The 22,984-nt window shown below is 37.5% G+C and overlaps 1 protein-coding gene across 5 annotated transcripts in view; it reads left to right on the top strand.

Moving 5' to 3' along the window:
- The window catches only part of KDM1B (lysine demethylase 1B), a 122,463-nt gene extending 100,942 nt beyond the window's left edge, over positions 1-21,521 (top strand). For 4 of the 5 annotated variants that reach the window (XM_033934580.1, XM_033934581.1, XM_033934579.1 and 1 more), the window contains 3 exons: positions 7,787-7,909; positions 18,064-18,216; positions 19,147-21,521. In XM_033934580.1, the coding sequence (XP_033790471.1) occupies positions 7,787-7,909; positions 18,064-18,216; positions 19,147-19,230 (360 nt within the window). In that variant the 3' untranslated portion in view covers positions 19,231-21,521. The remainder of the gene's footprint in view (positions 1-7,786; positions 7,910-18,063; positions 18,217-19,146) is intronic. The other variant, XM_033934582.1, reaches the window with a different exon arrangement.
- Positions 21,522-22,984: the final 1,463 nt, after the last annotated feature.

The raw sequence follows: 22,984 nt of genomic DNA, 5'->3' as shown, positions 1-22,984 counted from the left end.
GCCTTGCTCATATATTTCATGAGAGAGAATGGGCTTCTAAATGTCCCTGTCTGTGTGTAGCCTTTGAGATTGAAATGCTCCCATTTATGAAGGAGGGAGACTTTAGTTAATAGGTAGAAAATAGAAGTAAAGCGTGTTAGGCAAGAGTCATTGGCATAAATAATACACTTATGCCCACACTTGCTCACACTGGTTACTACCTGAAATTTACAGGCAGAAGTTTAGCAGGAAAAAATATAAGAAGTCTGTTAGAAGAGCAGAGGTGTCAGCTGCCAGTTCCAGTCCAGTGTGCACTGGGCCTTTCACCAGGGCAGAGACTGACAAGAAATAGAATTAAAAGCACAAGGTAAAAAAGTAAAAGTTATTAGTGTCTTAATTGAGTGACTGGTTTCACTTTGAACCCTGCTTTTCTTCAGAGCAGCTCAAATATTCTTACATGCAACACCCTAGCAAGCATATAATAGCAAATCATACAATGCAAACTGGCACAGGTAACACTACAAAGACTTTTGATAGTAAAATCTCACCAAATATAAAACCCAAAATATTACTGAAACTTTTCACAAGTGTGTCATCCAGTCTAAAACAATTTAAGGGTTCCAAAAGGACTTTTGATTTCTATCTCACTCTGTCTATCAATCAAAAATAGAAAGTCAATTGATAAATAAAATCTCACCAAGTATAAAACCCCACAATATTACTGGAACTTTTCAACAGTGTGTCATCCAGTCTAATGTACAATCAATCTAAGGGTTTTCCAAGGACTTTTGATTTCTATATCACTCTGTCTATACATAATCCTATTGCACAGTGCATAAAAGGAGGAAAAAAAAATTTGAATTCTACTTACCTAAATGAAGTCATCAGGAAGGACCGCGAGAAGCCCCCAAAATGTCAGTTTTGTTAGTGCCCCCCCCCCAATATTAGGTGGTAGGGGTTAAGTGCGAGGCGTACTGACAAACGCCTGGTCCCAGATTCAGTTCCCTCACTGAAGTTTCACCAGGAAGTAGAATCAAATAATAGGCACAGCCAGAGGTGATTGCATAAAGAATATATTATAGAAATAGGCTTACAGAAAAGCAATATTTATAAGCATTACAATTAAGTAGAGAGCAAAGCAGTTTCCCTGCCTTACATAGTCCAGAAGGAAGTGTGAAGTTCCAGGGAAAGGCAGAGAGAGAGAAAAGGAGGATGGTCTAAGCTTCGTGTTCCATAGATAAAGGGAAGGATAGACAGAGAAAGAGAGGGAGAGCCAAGACACCTCTCTTCCAGAGATAGAAAGATAGATTGATAGAGCAGAGAGGAGGCTTTTATACCTTGGAATCTTATTCTGAATATAGAAATTATTGTATGTCCCAGTATCTTTCTGTTTAGAATTTGTAAACTGTTTGAAACAATGGTTAATTTAATTGATAAAGGAGGGTGTAATACTTGCAGGCATGGTGATGGGATTAGTCTCTGGCTTCTTTGTTCTTGATATGTGCACCTGGATCCATTGTCCTAAGCACCCTCTTAATCAGACATTAACACCTTTTAGCTAGTCATGATTCAATCAGGGCTACTTAAAACATATCAGGGATACTTAAAACCGTCTCCCTGCTCTCAGGGTCTATCTACATTCACATGCCAGAGTCAGATTGATATAATTTCCCATAGGTCTTCGCTGACATAAGTAATGCCAACTAAGAATGCTGAATGGTAGCGATAGCTAGGCTGACAATATGATTTTCTAATTGCTCTATTTTCCTGTTTAATGCAACTTTATCCTTAACTATCTCTGAAGATAAAGTTTGTAAATCCTCCAACTTGCTTTTAACCTGGTTAAGTTCTGAATTGAATTGTTCCTTAGTACCTTGAAGTTTTCCTCCCAAGGTATTAACAGTACGTATAAGCTTTGTAGTTTCTTGTAAAGATTTGTTGACTGTAGTGTTGATCTTTATGAGAACCTCCCAAATGCTCTCTAATGACACCACCACGGGTTTTTCAAAGTGGGGAAAAATCTTCATGATTTCTCCTGCCTCCGGTGTAACTCTTGCGGTTTCTGCCTTCTGCTGGTGTCTCCCTTTCAGGAAAAACAACGTAAAATTCCTCCAGCTCAGCCGCAATAGACTTCGGACATGGCGGTGGAACAGACACCAGGGGAGGGAGAGCGAAACCTCCCAGTCTGAAGCCCCAGCCTCTCTTCCAGCTGGGGAACCGCTGGATGCTCCTTCGGGGTTAAAACAGGAACACGCTCCAACATACTCCAGTATGGAGCGTTGCAAGGGAGTAGATGTTCGAGCCACAGAGGGATCAGCTTAAACATTTCCTTTGCATTTAGTATGTAGCATAATCACCACCCAGCAAAGAAAGGCTTAGGAAATAATGAAGCAGCTCCCGCAACAGGTAATGTTCAGAGACGCAAAATTAGTGCTCCTGCCATCTTGGATCTCTGCCTGCAGTGTAGATTTCTCTTGCAGCCTAATGCTGCCTCAAGGGAACATCCTGAATGTCCTTTTGATTACTTCCAGGTTTGTTCAGTTTTGATTTATCAATGAGTTGTTATGTGCCTTTTCTTTGATCTGAGAGTAAATCCATGAGAAGGATTCATAGCCATTTGGCTAATGTAAATATTCCTTTTTTTTTCCAACCATTTTTAAATTCAAGTTTAATGGTTTTATTGTATCAGTTGAAAACAGATACGCAAACATTTTCAACCATTTCCCTCAACCAATCCCTTCCACACCTAATTCTATCCTCTCCTTGAGCTATTGGCGTCACAAAATATAAAAATACCAGATCTTCTATTTTGTATGATGGATTACAACTTCCTGCCCATATTCTCTTTTCCCATATAACTTAAAGACACACACCGAGGTGGAGTGGTGCTTGTGGGCTGTAGGGGGCGCTAATGGAATGGATAGTGTGCAAGACATGGTGCAGTATTTTGTGGAGTTTTTTCTACAAAAATACCGGCTTTTTTTATGGTTCTGGGTAAACTAGTTAGAAGTACATATGAAAGTTAAGGCCACGCCCACTAGAAGCGTGCAAAAAAGCTGGTGAATAAAAATCTGAATATGGATGTAGCCAAGGCCAGAAAAACACACTACAAATTAATATTAAAGAAAAACATAATAATATTCTCTTTATGTACTTTGCTATTAAACTAGACCATAGAGGAAATCAGTTAATGCGTAACATACTTCTAGAGGTATTAAGAACTCCATCTTGAGTTAGTGACTCCATTTTGTATCAGTGACTTTCTGTCTCTGTCTGTTCTTTGTTCTCTCTGAGTCTTCCCGCCTTGAGCCTCGTGGCTCTAATTAATACCAGACCTCTCAGTCTGGCTTGTGGAAGATATAGGGTTTCATATTTTTGAATACAGATAGTTATATGTATTGTATGAATGCAATGTACCGTGTTGGGGGTGTGTGTGTGGGATCCCATGAGTGATTATGTGTGTGATAAGTGGTATGAATGATATGTGAGAAAATGATTTGTATTTAATTTCAAATGTTTTATATAAGATATAAGAAACTAAAAGAAATCCTAAGAGGCAACATCTGGAACTAGTTAGAGCCAGAAACAATGTACCAATCTTTGAGAGACTCAGAGCAGGAAGGGTCAGCTGGTTTGACCTCCAGCATAGGCGGGAGGGGAGTAGGCCTCCTTCTTCTGGTGCTGACAGGAACACAAATTTATCAGCAGATGCTGAAGAGAAATGCAGGCTGACTTTAACACAGACGAACTGTCTGATTTAAGTTTTGAGAATGACAAAAAGGGTATTAGGTATGTTATATGTAATAATGTTTTAGGCATATTCAGAAAGTAATGTAAACAAAAATATGATTTGTGAAACTTTCTGATGTCAAAAGGAAGTGCTTTGTTCAAATCTAAGGACAGGCTCTGTTGGTTGATTGGCTGACAAGTAACGATGTCATGCTGGTCTGAAGATATATATATTGGTGAACGACAATTAAAGGATGGGGATTCTTTGTCAGAAATGCCAGCATTTGGCGCCTGTAAAAGACTCCCACCGATGATGCAATAATCTTTAGATAAATGTTATGGAAATAAATAAAATTAATACATTTTTTTTAATACACTTTGCGTCTTGTGCCATCATTCATATACGTTTTACCCACCTATGAGCAAACCTGGCTGCTCAACACATATCCCTTATTAGCTCATCCTCTTGTCTTTGATTATCTCAGAGTGCTCAAATGCCATAAAATTTTGATTTATTACCCTATCTTAATGCTGTTAGTTTAGCAAGCCAGAATACATTGTTTACTCTCCTGAAGTATCTTTTCCGTAGAGGAGCCCCTGTACAGCTTGTTGGTGAGTCCCCACTTGGAGTATTTTATTCAGTTTTGGAGGCCTAAGACAAGTGTATCAGACTACCACTTCATCCATATCTTCTCTCAACAGAGTTCAGTTGCCCTAGAGAACCTGGAATGCTTTGGGCTTACAGCATGGCTCTTGAGCCCAAGGTCTTGAAGAAAAAGGGCTACTCAGAGGTGGTCATAGCGACTCTCCTATGCTCTAACAAGCCAGCGAGTGTGTCAGCCTATTCCAAGACTTTGAAAATTTTCCAGCACTGGTGTGTGCAGGAGCAGGTGGAACCATTAAGAGCTCCAAAGATTGTAGTCCTAGTGTTCCTGCAAGTGGATCTCAAGAAGGGTCTGGTGGTTGATTTTCTCAAAGTGCAAGTAGCAGGATTATCTTATTTTAGGGATCAAGTGGATAGTTTCTTTAGCTTCTTATTCAGATGTAGCCAGATTTTTGAAGGGGGCACTGCAGCTGCATCTCCTGTGCGGGAAACTTTTCTAGCTTGGAACCTTAATATAGTTTTGCATAGGCTCACTAAGGCCCCGTACGAGCCTTTAGAGGAGGCTTCTCTGATAGATCATAAAAATGGTTTTCCTAGTGGCCATCACCTCAGCACGAAGAGTCTCAGAATTACAGGTGCTATCTTGCACAGAGTCATTTCTCAAACTTATGGAGGCTGAAGTTCACTACATACAGTTCCCTTGTTTTTGCTAAAGGTGGTGTTGGTCTTCTGTGTTAATCAGGAAGTGTGGCTTCTTGTGTTCCAGGCCACAAGTTTGAAAAAAAAAGATAAGATGCTGGAGTTGCTGAATGTTGGGAGAGTTCTTCCTTGTTATCTAGAAATGATGAATGAATTTTTGTCTTTCGGTCATCTTTTTGTTTTAACAAACACACAGGGAAAGATAGCCTCTAAGGCTTCTATCTCCAGATGAATTTGCATGGTGATTGCCTCTGTGTACATTGGTTGGGTTAACAGCTGCCAATATCTTGAAAGCTCACTCAGCTAGAAGTGTGGTGGCTTCATTGGCAACAGCCTTGGTGATAACACCAAAGAGATTTGTAGAGTGGCTACATGGCTTACCCTCCATACTTTTACAAGATTTTACAAACTAAGTGTGGACTCGGTACTGATAGCAGGCTCATCTGTCCCGCCCTAGACTTCAGGGACTGCTATGATACATCCCACTTGACAAGACTTCTGTACCCTTTGGTCTGACCCAGCAGCGGAAAATCTTATGTACCTCGATAATCTTCTTTCTGGTAGAAGGGTACAGGAGTCTTGACAGCCTGCCCCGTCAAATTTCCATTTAGCCTGCTTTCTGTTGCAGATAGGTATATGTATCCAGAAGTTTGGATTTCTGCCTGTCAGAAGTATTTGAAGAGCATTGTAACTTCTCAATTGTGCAGTCATAGGAGTACCTCTGGGATTTCCATAAGTGTTAGTGCTGGTTGTACTCAGATAGGTGGTTTATTAGTTCTACCTTGTTTGTTTTCTTTTATCTCATGTTTTGTACCATGTTTGTACACTGTTTTATACTGAAGTGGATTTGATTCTCAACACTGTTTAAAGAGCAGAACAGAATTAGCTATGTCAGGGAGAATCCTCATACCCCTTCTATTTATTTTTCCTCTTACAATGCTTTAGTATGAACCGAGGAGGAGCTGGAGTGCAGCCCAGGGCAGGAGGTGGAACCGAAGAAAATTTAAACTCCATTTATACAAACTCAAGGGTGGGGATCATAACTCACTTGTCAAGATTCCTGTACCTTTCTACCAGAAAGATTATTGAAGTATGAACCTAATCATTCTTTAAAGGCTCACTATACCGCTCACCCTGACAAGTAGTGTGCAGACTAAAATATTAAAATAATATAAAAGAACTTCCTTTTTGGCCAGCTCCTACCCTTCTTAAATGTGTAAAATAGATGTAAGAGCTGTAGTATCTTAACAATGACTTTTTTCTGGTGGTATGGAACAGAGAAAAGATTATTGTACATTTACAGTCATGGATAAAACAGTAATGTCTTTATAAAACAGTAATGTAAATGACAGAAATCATTGTCTCTATTGTGTGCTTTGGAGTAGAACATGGCAGCTCATCTAATTTTTTTGAAAAGGGCAAAATGTGATCGTCTCTCCGCTTCTGGTGAGACTTCACTTGATGGTTTAGTCTAGAATTCAATTTTTGTTTGTTTTGTTTTTAAGATACTTCATGGTTTGACTTCAGAGCCAATTTTCTCATTAGTCCATTTTTTTCTCAGGAAAAGTGACTCGTAGACAAAGCCAATGTTGCATGCTATTGTTTCCTTCCTTTAATTCTATTCATTTTTTTATAAAGCAGTTTTGTTTTGGAATGCTTTAACTAAACCTATTCAAAATATTTCATAACATCTGTTTTGTAAAAATCTTAACTTTTTTATTTCAGAAATTCTATGATACTTGGGGGCTTGTTTTCACCATGGTACTTTGTGTATCTAGGTGCTTTGTAAATGAACCCCTTGATCCATTGTGCATAAGGATTGGTTACTTTACTGCATCCTATTTTCTTTTCTAAACCATGTAATCCGCTTTGATTTAAAGCGGACAAGAAATTTTTTTAAATAAATAAATAAAATATAAGAGCAGTAATTAGATTAGAGTAGTGTATATGTCGACAGATTATTTAAATATTGCATAAATTGGCCTATTTTATCAGCTACACGCGCAATTAACATTCAAGTCTTATTCCATCCAAACTCTGTTCCCATATGTACCTACTGGAAAAGTACTTACTGTCAAGTCATTATGCGTATTTTACACTAGTCTGAATTCATAATAAGCCATTTATATATATGCATGTATGTGGTCAGATATGTGGAAAATGACTTTATAAAATTATTCTTTATATGATGGTACTGCTGTATGTTGACATTTGCCTTAACGTTGTTTCAGAGATAGGGCACACATGATGAAATAGCTCATATTGCAAAAGTCTAGGCTACTGATCCCTTTCAGTTCTCCATATCTGAACAGCTTTACAGATCTGAACCATTTACAAATATTTCTGTTTGCCTATATGGGTTTACTTGTACTTTGTTTTTGTCCTGTTGTTGTATGGGTTAGAAAATGGACATATCTCAATGTTGTACTAAATCCATAGATAAGTTATAAGCTGAAGGGATGCTGGCAGTGTATTCTGTTACTGGGAATTTTTGCTGTGAATCTCTTGTAGGTGGAGCACCAGCTGTATAAGGGAATGTGTTCTTTGAACCCTTTGTTCTGTTATGTGAATCTTTTAGTTTATTCTCCCTATGGATCAAAATACAAAAATGGTACTTTAAATGTGATGTGGTGTGACACTTCCTGGGGAATGGTTTCACAGATCTTTTAAGCAGAGTTCCTTCTGATAGACAGTGGCCTTAAAAAGATTATGAAACATGTACAGTTTGTGAAATGACAGTGTCATCTTATCTTTTATATTTTGCTTCTATTTTAGTTTAAGCAGGCCATTTTGATGTCAGTAATTACTGGAGATGCTGTCACTTTAATTAAGGATTTAAATGAAAAGCAAGTTATACAGGAATGTATGACAGTACTTCGAGAACTGTTCAAGGAGCAGGTAATAGTGTGAATTGAATGTTTTGAAATAAAAACTGATTTTCTACAGGTCCTATGTTAATTCTTTCACATGGTACTATAATTTTTTTTAATTTTTTTGCTTATTCTGTAAACCTGGCACATATTTAGATATGCTGTTAGCTCTTGACTAGACATTATAGAATCCATGTGAAGACAAACGAGTCAAATCCAGCTTCAGTAGTGGAAGATAATAGGACAAAAGGGAATTTACGAGACCACAACAGTGAGATGCACTGATTATTCAAAACTCCTTTATTGGCATCCAAAGTGGTAACCTAACACGGTGCCTTATCTTGCCCTTAAGCAGCTTCAGGGGTAACAAAACAAAAACAGCAAATATTGTACAATAAAAAGTGCTATGTGAAGTGAATGAGAATTTTGAAATTAAACATAATCCTGTAAGTGTATTTCTATAGGTAATTAGTGCAGAGGTTGTGCACAGGGGCTTCTGACAGTGTACTGGGAACAAAATATATGTGTAATGGTATTATAATGTAGGACTTTGAACTGTTTATTTTCCCCAAAGATCTAAAGTTCTAACCCTGTTCCTATAACAAATGGCAGCTGAAGGGGTTCAACAATATAATTGAGATGTGAGACTTATGCACTAAACAAGCTAAGATGCTTAGGAAATATGCAATAAAAACCCACAGTTGCATAAATCACTTCAGAGTAAACACACAATTACCCTACAGGCTATTAAATTCTGCTTCCTAACATTTTACGCAAGGTATAACAGAGCTGAATATAACCTGTCAGTGCAGCAGAGGTCTTTCAGGTGGAAGGAGCTCTGAAGTGATGCCCAGCACAGCCAAGTAAGAGGAACTCGGCATATAGCCAATTGAGAGGAGCCCAGCAGGGAGGTACTGGGCTGCCAAGACAGGGACACTGGAATGGTTGCAGCCTGGATCTGTCCACTGATTCAGGCTTCTAGCATTAGACTTCTGGGATCAGGCTCATGGATCAGACTTGGGGAACTAGACATGCGAATCAGACAGCCTTTAGGATCAGACACCGAGGATCTCCAAGGGTGCCTCCTTTATACCCTTTGGTGAGAGGGCTTATCTTTGGAGATGAGATGTTCTCTCCACCCCCTGTTCCAACCTCTTGACCTGAGTATCTCCAAAAATTCCTCCTTGACGTCACCGCAAGTGGCAATTCCAGGAACCTCGGGTCCTTGATGGAGGTGTTCAGAGAGTCCTAGCACCCTGGTGGCTGGAGGGTTGTCTTGCTCTTAGTGCATGCTCTGGGCAGAGAGTTATGATGTTATGTTAGTCCAAGTTGCCTCAGTCAAGCAAGCCACAGGCAGTTCACCTCTGCTTCAGGCATAGCCTTTGAATTCTGCAAGAGATTTATGAATCTCTGTGTAAAATCTACATGCAGGGGTTTAATCCTTACAATCCAATAAAACAAAAGAAAACCCCCCAGAAAGGAAACAAACATTTGATGAAAAGGTGATATAACCTGCACCAAGAGAAAAAAGAAACTAGCATTATAAATAGAGGCAAACAATATAAGTTGTATAAATCTTTACAAATTCCAAACAAATCCCCCCTCATTACTAGTAGACTTGCATAGAAGAAATCCTTCCAGTTGTATAGGCTTAAAAAAATAAACTGTTTCTCTTGTCAAGATACCTTAAAAAAGTACCTTCCTCCGCTATTCATTTTTTTCAAGAAAACTTTTAACACCTTCAATTTATCTTTCTTAAAATAAAATGTAGTTAGGAAAATGGTTAAATGAGGGCTTTCCCCTTGAAGGAGTGAAAGGTCCCCACACTTGCATCTCTACCTGGGTACAATGAGAAACATAATAATCAGTAAACTTAATATCACCCAATTGAGAGAGAGAGTACAAAAAACCTCCTTGAAATATCTTGCGTGGGGGGGGGGGGGGGGGCTGGCTTGGCAGCACATCGAAATGGACGGGTGAATGTAGAGCTCCTTACTAACAGGCATCATTAGTATTAATTATCAGTTATTCAGCAAACTCTTCCTCCCAGAAATGAGTGGATCTGTTTAATAATGGCTACAGGCAGGCAAACAAGGATTGATTCTGCTTTTATGACAGCTGCGGGTAATGCAAAGAGAGCGAACAAAACCTGACCCGCCCACCCCTTCAAAGATTCTTCTGCCTACAAATCCCTCAGAGAATATTGAATTACTGGCTGAACTCCGCAGTATAAGAGAATTGTTACTAGATAACTCAGAAAAGCTGAAGGAGGTAAAAGAAGAGGTCATTAATATCATAAAACAGATGCAACTGGCTAATCTCAGGGTGGATCAGCTGGAGAAGAGAGTGGAAGTTACTGAAGTGGAAATGCTTCAGTATACATCGGATCGCAAAACAATTCAAGGGAACTGGAAGATTGTAATAACAGGGTGAGAAGAAAAAACATGAGAATTTTGGGTTTGCCTGAGGGGATTGAAGGGAGTGATACGATTGCTTTTTTGGAAGGATTTTTACCAAAGATATTGCCTCTCAGTACGAAATATCCTCTGGAGTTTGAAGGGGCCCATAGGATTCCAACAAGAAGATCTAACCGTCAAACAGGGCCACGACCGTTAATATTTAGAAAGTTAAGATTCCAGCAAGTGATGGAGGTTTTAAGACTGGCAAAAGAAAATAGAAATTTAAAATGTCAGGACTCCAGAATAATGTTTGTGCCAGATTTTGTGAGGGCAACTGCCAATTTGAGGAAGAAATTTATTGCACTGTGGCCACAGCTTAAATAGCTAGATGCCAAATATGGTTTACTCTATCTAGCTGTCATGAGGTTACTTATGCTAATAAAACAACTAACTTTGAGGATCCTGACAAACTCCAGGAGTATATAAATCAAATTGGAGAGCCGATGTCTTAATGGTCCTTAATTAAATGATCTTTCCCAGTTTTTCTTCTTTGTCTTACATATTTGAAATGGTGCCTTGGAGTATTATTGCAATTGATTTCAATTTGTGAGTATGTTGAGATTTATATAGTGAGCCTGCAGTGCGTATTGGGTTTGATTTGGTTCTGCTGAATCTGATGATCCACTGATATGAAGGAATTCTTATCAGTAAGTGGATAAGATCAAGAGATATGGGGAGCCATGCTGAAAACTTGCTCCAGTATTAAATGTGTGAAGAATGCTATGAAGAGCGTCTATTCTGACAAATGAATCCAAATTTTAGGAACCTGATAAGCTTTGAGACTGCTGATGACATCTGCTGCCGGCGCTGAGGAAAAAATGATTAAGTCGAGGAGTTTGGAGTAATGAGTAACTTCTACCTGAAGAGCCGTGTTGAAAGTTTCCTGCAGTATTATTATTGTAGAATGCTGTGAGTGTTTTACTCCACTGTTATGAAGGTTGTATATCCTGACAACAAGTCCAAACTTTAGGACCCTGACAGGCTTTGGGACCATATGGATTAATTGGTGGTCTATGATTGCATCGGCAAGTGGATTAAAACGAGAAGAATGGAGTACGCTGACTCTGCCATAAAGGAATTCCTTCTTGGAGAGCCGTGCTGAAAGCTTTGCTGAAATATCAACTGTTTGTAGAACGCTATAAATTTTTTAACTCAGCTGTTATATAAGTCATTTTTCTGACAAAAAGTCCAAGCTTTAGAATCCTGACAAACTCCAACTATATTAATCCATTTTAGTGCTGATGTCATATGATATTTCATTTCTTTGAGCTCTTTGGGCACCATCATTAGTTTTCTTTATACTGGGGAGGTTTATTAACATAACCTTAAGTATTAATGGTTGACTTTGCTGAATTCAGTTGCTAGTATCGATACTTTTATAATTTATTGGAAAGTTTATACTATGTTAATTAATTTTTTAACATCATTATACTATATTAATTTTGTATATTCCATTTCTAGAGTTTATGAGGAAATGAGTTTATATAATAGAGTTTATTAATTTATTATTATAAACAATGGTAATGTCTTGAAGTATTTTTATAGATTATAAAGGTTTGTAATGGGGAAATTAGAGTTGGGTAATTGGATATAATAAGTTTGATGCATGTGGTGTCTGAGTTTCCTATGAGTTCTTTTGAGTAGTTTGGTAATAACAACAATGATCTATTATAATTAGATTGTTCAAGTAGCTCTGATAAGAGTTTCTTGTCATAGGGAAGAGATTGGGTAATTTATTTTATATCCTTTCTGGGGGGATAGTGATATTTTTATGAGGAATTCTATATATTTCAGTGTTGTTTATTTTCAAATATTAATTTTTCATTCAATAATTTCTATATTTTTGTGGTTCCATGTATTCTATTTTATTCTTTATGTTTGATATCATAATGAGATGTGATTATTTTATTATAGATTCATTTTTTGAGGGATGATAATATTTTTATGATGAACTATATATATTTATGAGTTATGTGACATATCCAATATTTTTATTTTCTCTCTTCTTAAGTTTAATATATGGTATCATCATGATAATATTGATTTTATTGTTTCTATTATTAGTAATTGTAGGTCTGAGGGTTTCTGTTAGTTTATTATTGACCTGTATTACTCAATTATTTTTAATATAATCCTCTTAAGGATTTGTTTAAAAAAAAAAAATTATACTCAACAAGTTAAGATGTATGATATTAGTTTAAATGATTGATGGGAGGATATTTTAATACCTGTTGGGAGTTTATCATTACCGGTCTATATATGTACGCTCCCAGGTTTTCATACTTATTGGGATAGAAACATAGAAACATAGAAACATAGAAATTGACGGCAGAAAAGGGCCATAGCCCATCGAGTCTGCCCATACCAGTGACCCTCTCCCTGATTCTTACTCTCCTAGAGATCCCACATGAATATCCCATTTCCTCTTGAAATCTAACACGCTGCTGGCCTCAATCACCCGCTGAGGCAGCTCGTTCCAATGATCGACCACCCTCTCGGTGAAGAAGTACTTCCTAGCATCACCCTGAAATTTCCCTCCTCTGATTTTCAGCGAATGTCCTCTGGTTACCGAGGGCCCCGTAAGACTGAAGATATCATCTTTCACCACTATACGCCCAGAAATATACTTGAAGGTTTCAATCATGTCTCCTCTCTGTCTTCGCTCCTCCAATGAGTACATCCGCAGTTTTTTTAACCTTTCTTCATACGTGAGATCCCTGAGCCCCAAAACCATCCTGGTAGCCATTCGCTGAACCGACTCAATTCTCAACACATCTTTTCGGTAGTGTGGTCTCCAGAATTGAACACAATACTCGAGATGAGGTCTCACCATGGATCTGTACAGTGGCATTATTACTTCAGGTTTTCTGCTGACAAAACCCCTACGGATACAGCCCATCATTTGTCTTGCCTTGGACGAAGCCTTCTCTACTTGATTGGCAGCCTTCATATCGTCGCTAATGATCACTCCTAAATCACGTTCCATCGTGGTCCTGGACAAGGTTTCACCATTTAGTGTGTAAGTTCTGTGTGGATTTTTTTTGCCTAGATGCATTATTTTACATTTTTTAGCATTGAAGCCTAGCTGCCAAGTTGATGACCACTGCTCGAGCTGTCTTAGGTCCTGCGTCATAAAGTCAGGCACACTGCTTTTGCCAACTATGTTGCATAGTTTGGCATCGTCGGCAAACAGTGATACTTTTCCTCTAAGTCCTTGGGTTAAATCTCCTATGAATAAATTAAATAGAATCGGCCCTAAGACGGAGCCCTGAGGTACTCCGCTCATCACTGCTGACGTTTTGGAGGGGGTACCGTTTACCATCACCCTTTGAAGCCTACCATCTAGCCAATCCTTTACCCATGTAGTGAATGTATCCCCTAATCCCATTGATTTTAGTTTGTTCAACAGCCTGCGGTGTGGGACGCTATCAAAAGCTTTGCTGAAGTCCAAATATATCACGTCAAGGGACTCACCGGCATCCAGATGTCTGGTCACCCAATCAAAGAAGTCAATCAGATTAGATTGGCAGGACCTTCCCCTGGTAAATCCGTGTTGATGTGGATCACGTAAACTTTCTTCGTCTAGAATTTTGTCAAGTTCCTGTTTGATCAGTGTTTCCATGAGTTTGCACACTATGGATGTAAGACTCACCGGTCTGTAATTGGAGTGGGAGGGGGAGAAGGTTTAGATTGGGTTCCTGGATGTGTGGGGAAATTTTATTCATTTATCTGTTCAAAGGGAAATCAAGATAATATCTGGTAGTATGGTATAATTATTTTAAATGGCTTTAAAAATATTTTCTTTGAACGTTAATGGACTTAACAATCCTATTAAAAGGAAAAAATACTTAATTTTTTAAAACAACAGGAGGTGGATATTTGTCTTTTACAAGAAACACACTTATCACATATTGAGGCTGCCAAATTGGTTGGGGGATGGGTCAGATATTGTTTTTGTGCTCCTGCGGTGGCAAAAAAGGCTGGTGTGGCTATCCTGGTAAATAAAAAATGTTCTGCTGTATTTGGTAATGTCCAAACTGATCCTTTGGGTAGATGGCTTCACGTGGATATGACTTCAGGTAAAGATACCCTGACGAGTTTTAATATTTTTGCCCCTAATTCAAATCAGGCCGAGTTCTTTAAAAAACTCCAACAAACAATCTTGTCATTGGCTACATCTAATTTAATCATTGGCGGAGACTTCAGTGCTGTCATGGATCCATTATTAGACAAGCAGCCTAGTAAGCAGATGAAATCAATGGGCCTAGATAATCGGGTGCAAGCCTGTGGATTGAAGTATATAGACCTGATCCTTTTGTCAGATTATGCTGGAATTTGGATAAAGTTTCAATTTACTGAAAAAGATTCTAATTGACCTGTTTGGAGATTTAATAATACATTGCTTGCAGAGTCAAACTTTCTCGAGGAAATTCAAATAAAAATGCAAGAGTATTTTCAACTCAATACCTCGGAAGGAAATCTCTTTAAAAACTATTTGGGATGCTTTCAAAGCTACAAATGAGAGGGCAAATAATTTCGTATTTGGACAATATTAAGAAATTATTAAAATTAGAATTTTCCAATTTGGAACAAATTATTTTGGCTTTAGAGTCACGATTGGCCTCAAAATGGGATCAAATATGATTGAGATTTCCTCACAATTGGCTAGGAAGGATTCGTTTTCACAGCAAGCTCTGTATTATGGAAACTCGAATAAAGCGGGAAGATTATTAGTTAATTATCTTAAAGCAAAAAAGAGGAAAGTTAAAATTGTGACCATTACAGATGAAAAAGGTAAAAAACATACTCAAATTGGAAATATTTTAAAATAATTTTTGGAATTTTACAAAGATTTATATTCTTCTGAGCTTTATTCAGATAAAGAACTTGAAGGGTCAGAATTCTTAAAGTTAATTAAAGGGCCAAAAATTCCTGAGCATATGAAGAGATATCTTGAGGCACCTATATCGCTTAAGGAACTCCAGACAGCGTTGAAGTCCTTCAGAGCTGGATCCGCTCCAGGTAGTGATAGTTTTACGGTGGAGTTTTTCAAATCATTTCAAATTATTCTTTTATCTCATCTTCTAAACTTATACCAATCACAACTAACTAAAGATTGTATTTCAGGTACTATGGCAGAGTTTTTAACCATTGTTTTGCCGAAGCCAAATAGAGATCCCCTTTTGGTTCGAACTACAGGCCTATTTCTTTAATTAATGTGGATGGCAAACTCCTAGCTAAGTTATTGGCTCTAAGATTAGCCAAGGCTCTCCCTTATATGATCGGTATGCATCAAACTGGTTTTGTTGCTCAAAGACATTCTTCCAGTAATACCAGATTGGCATTTCATATGCTAAATCTTGCAAAAATAATGAATGATCCGGCTTTCTCTGTCTCTTTGGATGTGGAGAAGGCCTTTGATCATATGGCATGGACTTTCATGTATCAGGCAATGGATTGGTTTGGTATATGATCCAGATTTATTCAAATGATTCAAACCTTGTATAATTCCCCCTCAGCCAGGCTATATATTAATAATACATTTTCAGGACATTTCTGTCTGAAGAGGGGAGTTAGACAAGGGTGTCCCTTGTCTCCTTTGCTCTTTGATGTTGTTCTGGAACTCTTGTTGTTGGCTATACAGCAGGCAAAGGATTCCTTATGCAGGTCGGGAATATAAGATCTCTGCTTATGCAGATGATATATTGCTTCATTTGAAGAATCCTGAATCCACCATTCCGCATTTACTGGAATTGATTGATAGGTTTGGTAAATTCTCTGGATACAAATAAATTGGACCAAATCGTAGATTCTTCCGTTAAACGTGCATTGTGCAAAAGGATTATTTAATCCATTCCCTTTCCTTTGGACATTTGGAGCATTGAGATTAAGCAGCAGATTTCTGCTTCTCAGTGGCCATGGATTTGGACTTGGAGGATGAGATGTACAGCGTCAGCATCTATGGGACAAACATGTTTTTTTTGTTACATAGAAGTTTCTGGACTCCTGTTCGTTTGCAGAAATTAGATAGTTCTAAATCTAATAGATGCTGGCACTGTCATCTAGACATAGGGACACTGGATCATTTGTTGTTCTATTGTCCTTTGATACTTAACTTCTGGAGATCTATATGGGGACAAATTAATACCATACTGGAGTCATCGATTCCATTGACATATGATGTCATATGTGAGATGATATTGCATCTTAAACCCCCATTGGACTGATATAAATGTCGGCTTTTCTTTATTATGACCGGGATAGCCATAAAAATGGTTACTCGCAATTGGAAAAATTGGGATCGCCTTAATTTTGCTCTTTGGTGGGCGAATTTATGCTTATGTTATAAGTATGAGAAGATGAACGCTAACATGATGGGGCATAATAAGTTATTTAAATTTGTTTGGGGTTCTTTGACGTCTTTTGTGGCTTTGTTATAGTTGTCTTATCTTTTTTTCTGTTGTTTAGCACACACACATCCAGGGGAGGGTGAGGGGGGGATATCTCTTTTGTTTGGTTTTATTCCCTGATGGATAGTGTTGGATGGGAGAGGCGGTTTCTTTTTTCTGTATTGCTATTGATTGATTATAAGTGCTTAATATGATTATTAATATATATATGTATATTGTTTTGCCCTTTTTGAAAACTTAATAAAGATTAAAAAAAAAAAAAATCTTAACAAAATATCAGGATAAAACAGTCTTGTCTGGGGAAATTTTTTTAAATGTAAAGCCCCTGGATTTTAGCAAATTCTAATGTTTCTCAATTTAAAACCAGAAACTCTTCTTAATCACAGACTCATTGCTTGTAACATGAAAGCCTTAGGCTCTACTATGTTTGTAGCTTCTTATCAAATAAAGAAAGTTTATTGTCTACCTCCTCCAATTTAGCAGCAGTCTCTTGCAAAATTGCACAGCTGAATAACTGTTCCTTTAATCACAGATTCAGTCTTAGCAACCATCACTCATATATCTTTCCAGATAACATCCTGAACCGTGTTAAATTCTAGCCCAAGCTCTTTCAAAACAGAAGAAACTATGGGCTTGGGGAGTGGCATCTCTTTTCCTCCTCTGATTATAGGGGGCTGATGTTCTACTCTTTCAAGCTCATTTGCAGCTACTGCCATTTATGGAGAAGGATTGTGAATCAAAGAAGTGCTTAGCATAGGGGGGTGGGGTTCTTTTGGGTGAGCTAGTCATTCTTGAGGAGAGCATGACAATAGTCTCCACTGACATTGGCTCAGCCACCAAATGGTTGTCTGTGGGATCTTGGTGTGAAGTACTAACTGCTTTGTTTCCTTTAGATTTTGCTTTCATTTTCTCCATAATTCAGATGTAAGCTGCTTTATTTGACTGATTAGTTTCCTCAGTCTTTCCCTATGTTTTTGTACCAAGTCTCAAACATTAAAAAAAAAAAAAATTCACCTATTTAGAATAACAAAGCCAAAGAGTACAGGGAAATATAACGCAATCCCCAGATTCAATCATCCCTTTTACCTCAACTAGCAAATCTTTTATACAGAGCTTATATAAAACATCAATCATATTTTGATTAAGCTCTTCTAAATATAATTTTTCTTCCAATTTACAGATATCTGTACATTCTGTTGACATGTACATGAGAAATAACAGCTTTACTAAGGTCCAATAAAATTTAGACTTATACTTTATGCCTTTTGTAGACTTTTATAATTAATGTATAATATATTTCTTCAATGCCATAGGAAGTTCCAGACCCATTAAAATATTTTGTTACTCAGTGGAGCAGAGACCCTTGGATCCAAATGGCTTATAGTTTTGTCAAGACTGGAGGAAGTGGTGAGGCATATGACATTATTGCTGAGGATGTACATGAGAAAATATTTTTTGCTGGTGAGGTAAGATTTTTCCTTCTTGATACACTGTTATTTTCTTAATTCCATTAAGGGGCACATATACATGTTGTCCAGATTCTTGCATCTTTGGGCAATTTTTAACAAGTCGCTTAATTGCATGGTATTTTTATAGTAAATATATATTTATCATTCAATAAAGGTATACTCATACAATCTAAATGTCATATAGCCAATAATCAAGCACTGCTCACATTAACAATACAAAAAAAGACAAATTCCTTTGAAGATGAACTCTCTTCATCCTAAGAACATAAGAATAGCCTTACTGAGTCAGACCAATGGTCCATCTAGCCCAGTAGCCTGTTCTCACGGTGGGCAAGCCAGGTCCCTAGTACCTGATCCAAAACCCAAGGAGCAGCAACATTTGAAGATGAACCTCTTTCCCATCCTAACCCCTACTTCTTAACTCCACCCTCAACTTCAGCCTACCTCCACCTTCCTCCCCCATCTATACCCTCATTAATAACAGTCGTCCCAATAATCACATTATACTGAAAACTTCACTTTTTCCCTAAAAAACAGGGAAAAAGTTAAGTTTCCAGTATAATGAGGGGGGTTACAACCCCACAAACCCCTCACAACGCCGGCGCGATCTGTATTCAGTAAAGTGGGGAGGTTCCCCACCAACACCCCCCGTCGGAGCCCCTTAAAACACTTTTTCTTCGGTGCGGGCTTCCACCTTGCGCTCAGTTGTCTCGGCACGCCTTTGTCGGCGCGCGCTTTTGACTATGAACCCATTTTATGTGCTTCGTGAAGATTTGTTATGATGGTTGGATAAAGATAATGCATACATAAAATATAATTTTTGGCAGCCATTTCCTTTTATTGATGTCTCTTGAAAAGGTTTATTGGAACAAATACATACTGAATATAATCTCAGAATTGGTAAGAATGATTTCTTTACTGTTGCAGGCTACCAACAGACATTTTCCACAGACTGTCACAGGAGCGTACCTCAGCGGTGTGCGAGAAGCAAGCAAAATAGCTGCATCTTAAATATTGTACCAAGAGCCTGTACTTTCCTCCAATTTCTCTAGTCAATAAAAAGACTGGTGGGAGAGATGAGGGAAAAAATACAGCTGAAGATGATTCTTCACATCAGCTCCGATGCAAACACCATTGACCTAATCTACAATGCTCCATGTGTGCTGGATCTACTGTTATTTCCTCTTGTCTTGTAAGAGAGGGCTTAGGTGATCTTAGAACAATCCTACTGTGGATCTCTCTACACAGAAGATGGGAGGAGGGGGAATTTGACATTCTCCCATTGCTACTAAAGATGGTGACACTTTTTGGTATACATGCCTCCTTTTCCTCAGCTGACCTTTCAAAAATGTAATCATTGCTTAAAATAAAAGCAGTAATTACTATTGGAACAGCTTACTGTGAAAATAAAAATACTGGATATGAGTGATGCCTACCAAACGTTGTCAGAAAGAAAAGGACAGCAGTCATTTCTTTGGGCTTCAGATATATTTTACATTGTTTCATTTTGGTAGAAGTTCAGCTGATTAATCTTTTCCTTCTTTAAATTATGAAATGGTTCAGCAGACTGGACCATTTTAGATGAGAAGCAAAACTATCAATGTTTGATTTTGAACATCAAGATTTGAAAAGACAGTGCATTTTGTTTTTTTTAACTGTAATAAAATTAGGTTTGCCGGTTGGTTTACTTTTTATAATTAAAAAAGTGAAATTGGTTAATTAAGCTGTTAGGAAAGTAAGAATAATGTATGTACTGTGTTTTGAGTATGAACAGATTTATACACAAGATTTTCAGTAAAGCATGACTTTCTGTCCTGAAAATTATCCTTTGGAGATCAGTGAAACAAAGATGGAATATTTTGGCCATAATTTTGCCATTCAAGCAATAGACTGCTGTTCTTGTATTCTGCAAAATAGAAATGTAAGATGTGTGTGTTGTGTAATAGAACAAGACTGCTTAGAGTTAAATAATGGTTTGTTGAAAGGATACGGTATGACTTAATAAAAATGATTTATAGTTCAGTGGTATAAAATCTTTGCATCTATCTTAGCTTTGTTTTGGGCAGGTGCATATGCTTTTTGTTTTATGGATACTATAATAATGTTGATTAAAGTGGCCTAATGGTCATTATCTTTGTTAGATTTGTCACATTAATACTGATCTCATTCATAATCTGAATACGGCAGATTTCAGAAAAATTCTTGTTTCATACAATCTCGGTGTTAAACTATGTTAGAACTTGCTTGTGACATGTTTTAAATATATGAAAACTAAGAAAACAAAGTTTTTCTAGCCTGCAAAAATGTCACTAGCCAACAAAATATCTCTTTAAAAAGAACTATCACTGAACTTTGCAGTGGTCTACTCAAACTTTTGACAATGTAGAGTTGTAAAGAAATGCTAAGCTTTTCCATTTATTTTCAACCCTAAGAATTGTTAGATCATAGGTGTAATAATGACAAAACTATTGATAATCCATTACAGCTTATTGAAGGTACATTAAGTTCTAATGTAGAGAAATTACTTCATCACAGAAATGGACATAAATGATAAGTTCCTACAACAGCCCATCTTAATTCCCTCCACATTAATAAGCAACATCTCTTAAAATCTTCAAAAAATAGCAATTGGAAATAGAATATGTTTAAATTCAGTAATTTACATTGGCAGTTTGGGTCATAGAAAGAACAGAATTGTACCTTCCTAATACACCGAAGACCTACCTGCAAGTGATTGAAAAAAAAAAATAAAAATTAGCACAATCCATTTTCTAATGTATCTTCAGAACTTGCAATGCATAGGAGCAGGTGTGGGCAGTCTGCTGTTTCCAATTCCCCCACAAAAGGAAGAATGATCATGAAAACCATAAGCCTGGTATTCTGTGTACACCATGAGAAAAGCTTAAAGGCCCCAAACCACCTGATATAAAATGAAGCGGCGTGGACTACCAAACTATACTCCATAATACCTGTGCTGTGGAAAGATTACACTGCAGGACAGATGAAGAGAGTCTGCACTGCAGTTTGTGTTCATGTGTGCATTCTAAAGTCCATTAGCAAATATATTATGAGACACTACTCTGGTCTGTAAGCCCCTGAAGATCACTTTAGACATTTGTTATGTCAGACTTCAACCATGATGATCTGTTTTTCTAATTTTAACTATCTGCTATGTATATATAGGTTTTGTGTTTGGTGTGTGTGTGTGTGTACACACGTCATTGGGATTTGGATGCAGAGCATGATTGACTTTATAACTTTTGTGTGACTTTTAAACCTTTATAATAAAATCTGAAACAATATGTTGGGAATTTTGTATTAAAAATTATACTGTTCAGTAACAAAAATGAATTCCAGCTTGCATTTACCCTATCATTTTAGGTATTGGGCATAGGGTGAAGGATCAGTTTGAGAATAAAATCTTGGTATTATGATTTGAACATTTGAGATTCTTGGTTAACAATAAGCACCTGCTTGCACTATAAATGGTAACTGTAGTCAATTATCCTGCCTGAAACTTAATCTAAGTAAGACTGCGAGTCTGAGACTTCTCAAAATATTATGTTCCTGCATATATACACTTTTTTGAACAATCAGATTTAGTCTACTAACTTATTGAAGCTTTCTTTTAAAATTACAGATAACTAATTATTACTTTAATTTTTTTTTCTTCATTCCCACATCCTTCTTATTGTACACTTGATTCAGACAAGTGTAGTGAGAAAAAATTTCAAGCTTAATAAAAATGTTGGTATGGCTGAAGGAATAAAAGTCGAGCAAGGTTAGTTATCTTAGTAACAAGTTTTTCATACTGCCATGAGTAAGACCTTAATTCTTTGGGTTGGCAAGGGATCCTGCAGAGGCACTGTAAGGAGTTCCAACCATCACTCAATAGTAATTTCTAAAGGCTTGATTTAGGGTCCTGGGGGTGCTGTGGTTGTATCTTCTGGCCAAGAAACACCACCAATTGCTGGGCTGAGTTGGGAGGGGGGGGATATCAAAATGTTAGTTCTAGGGTTGGGGAAACACTAGCTTAACTGCTTGTGCATAACACACACGTTTCAAGTTTATTTAGGTTTTGCTATACCACTCATTGTAAAACTGAGCAGTGTACAATAAAATGGGGAAAACAGAAGAGTTATATATTAAGGAGAGATTCATAATAATAGTGGACATAAAAATACATTAGGGCAAGAGAGTAATAGGGATGGGAAGAACTACAATATCTTGATAGGAAAGAAAGTAATGGAAAGTCACAAAAGGGAAAAGGGTAAGGGAATGATATAAATAGATCTTGGATCAAGTTGAGATTAAATATTTTATTTATTTATTTTTGTTTGGCTTATTTTTTCCCCCTGCTTCAATATATCATATCATAGACATCATTAAATAGAAATGTTTTGAGATTGGATTTAATTAATGAAGATTCATGACAGAGGTATGATGGAAGAGCTTTCCAGAGAGAGGAGCTGCTACTGAGAAAATGGTCGTTATAAAGATGGGTTTCAATCAATTGAAGCTGGAAATCCAGAGGAGCAGCAGGAAACTGCATGCCCCCCAACCCTCCTTCCCCCCCCCCCTGAAAAAAAAGTAAGGTTGACGTAGGGAGGAAGGCATATTTATAAACTTTTCATAAGAACATAAGCAATGCCTCTGCTGGGTCAGACCTGAGGTCCATCGTGCCCGGCAGTCTGCTCACACGGCGGCCCAACAGGTCCAGGATCTGTGCAGTAATCCTCTATCTATACCCCTCTATCCCCTTTTC

The sequence above is a fragment of the Geotrypetes seraphini genome, chromosome 2 (genome assembly GCF_902459505.1).
Source record: "Geotrypetes seraphini chromosome 2, aGeoSer1.1, whole genome shotgun sequence".
Classification (NCBI taxonomy): Eukaryota; Metazoa; Chordata; class Amphibia; order Gymnophiona; family Dermophiidae; genus Geotrypetes; species Geotrypetes seraphini.
This window is presented reverse-complemented; position numbering and strand designations above follow the sequence as displayed.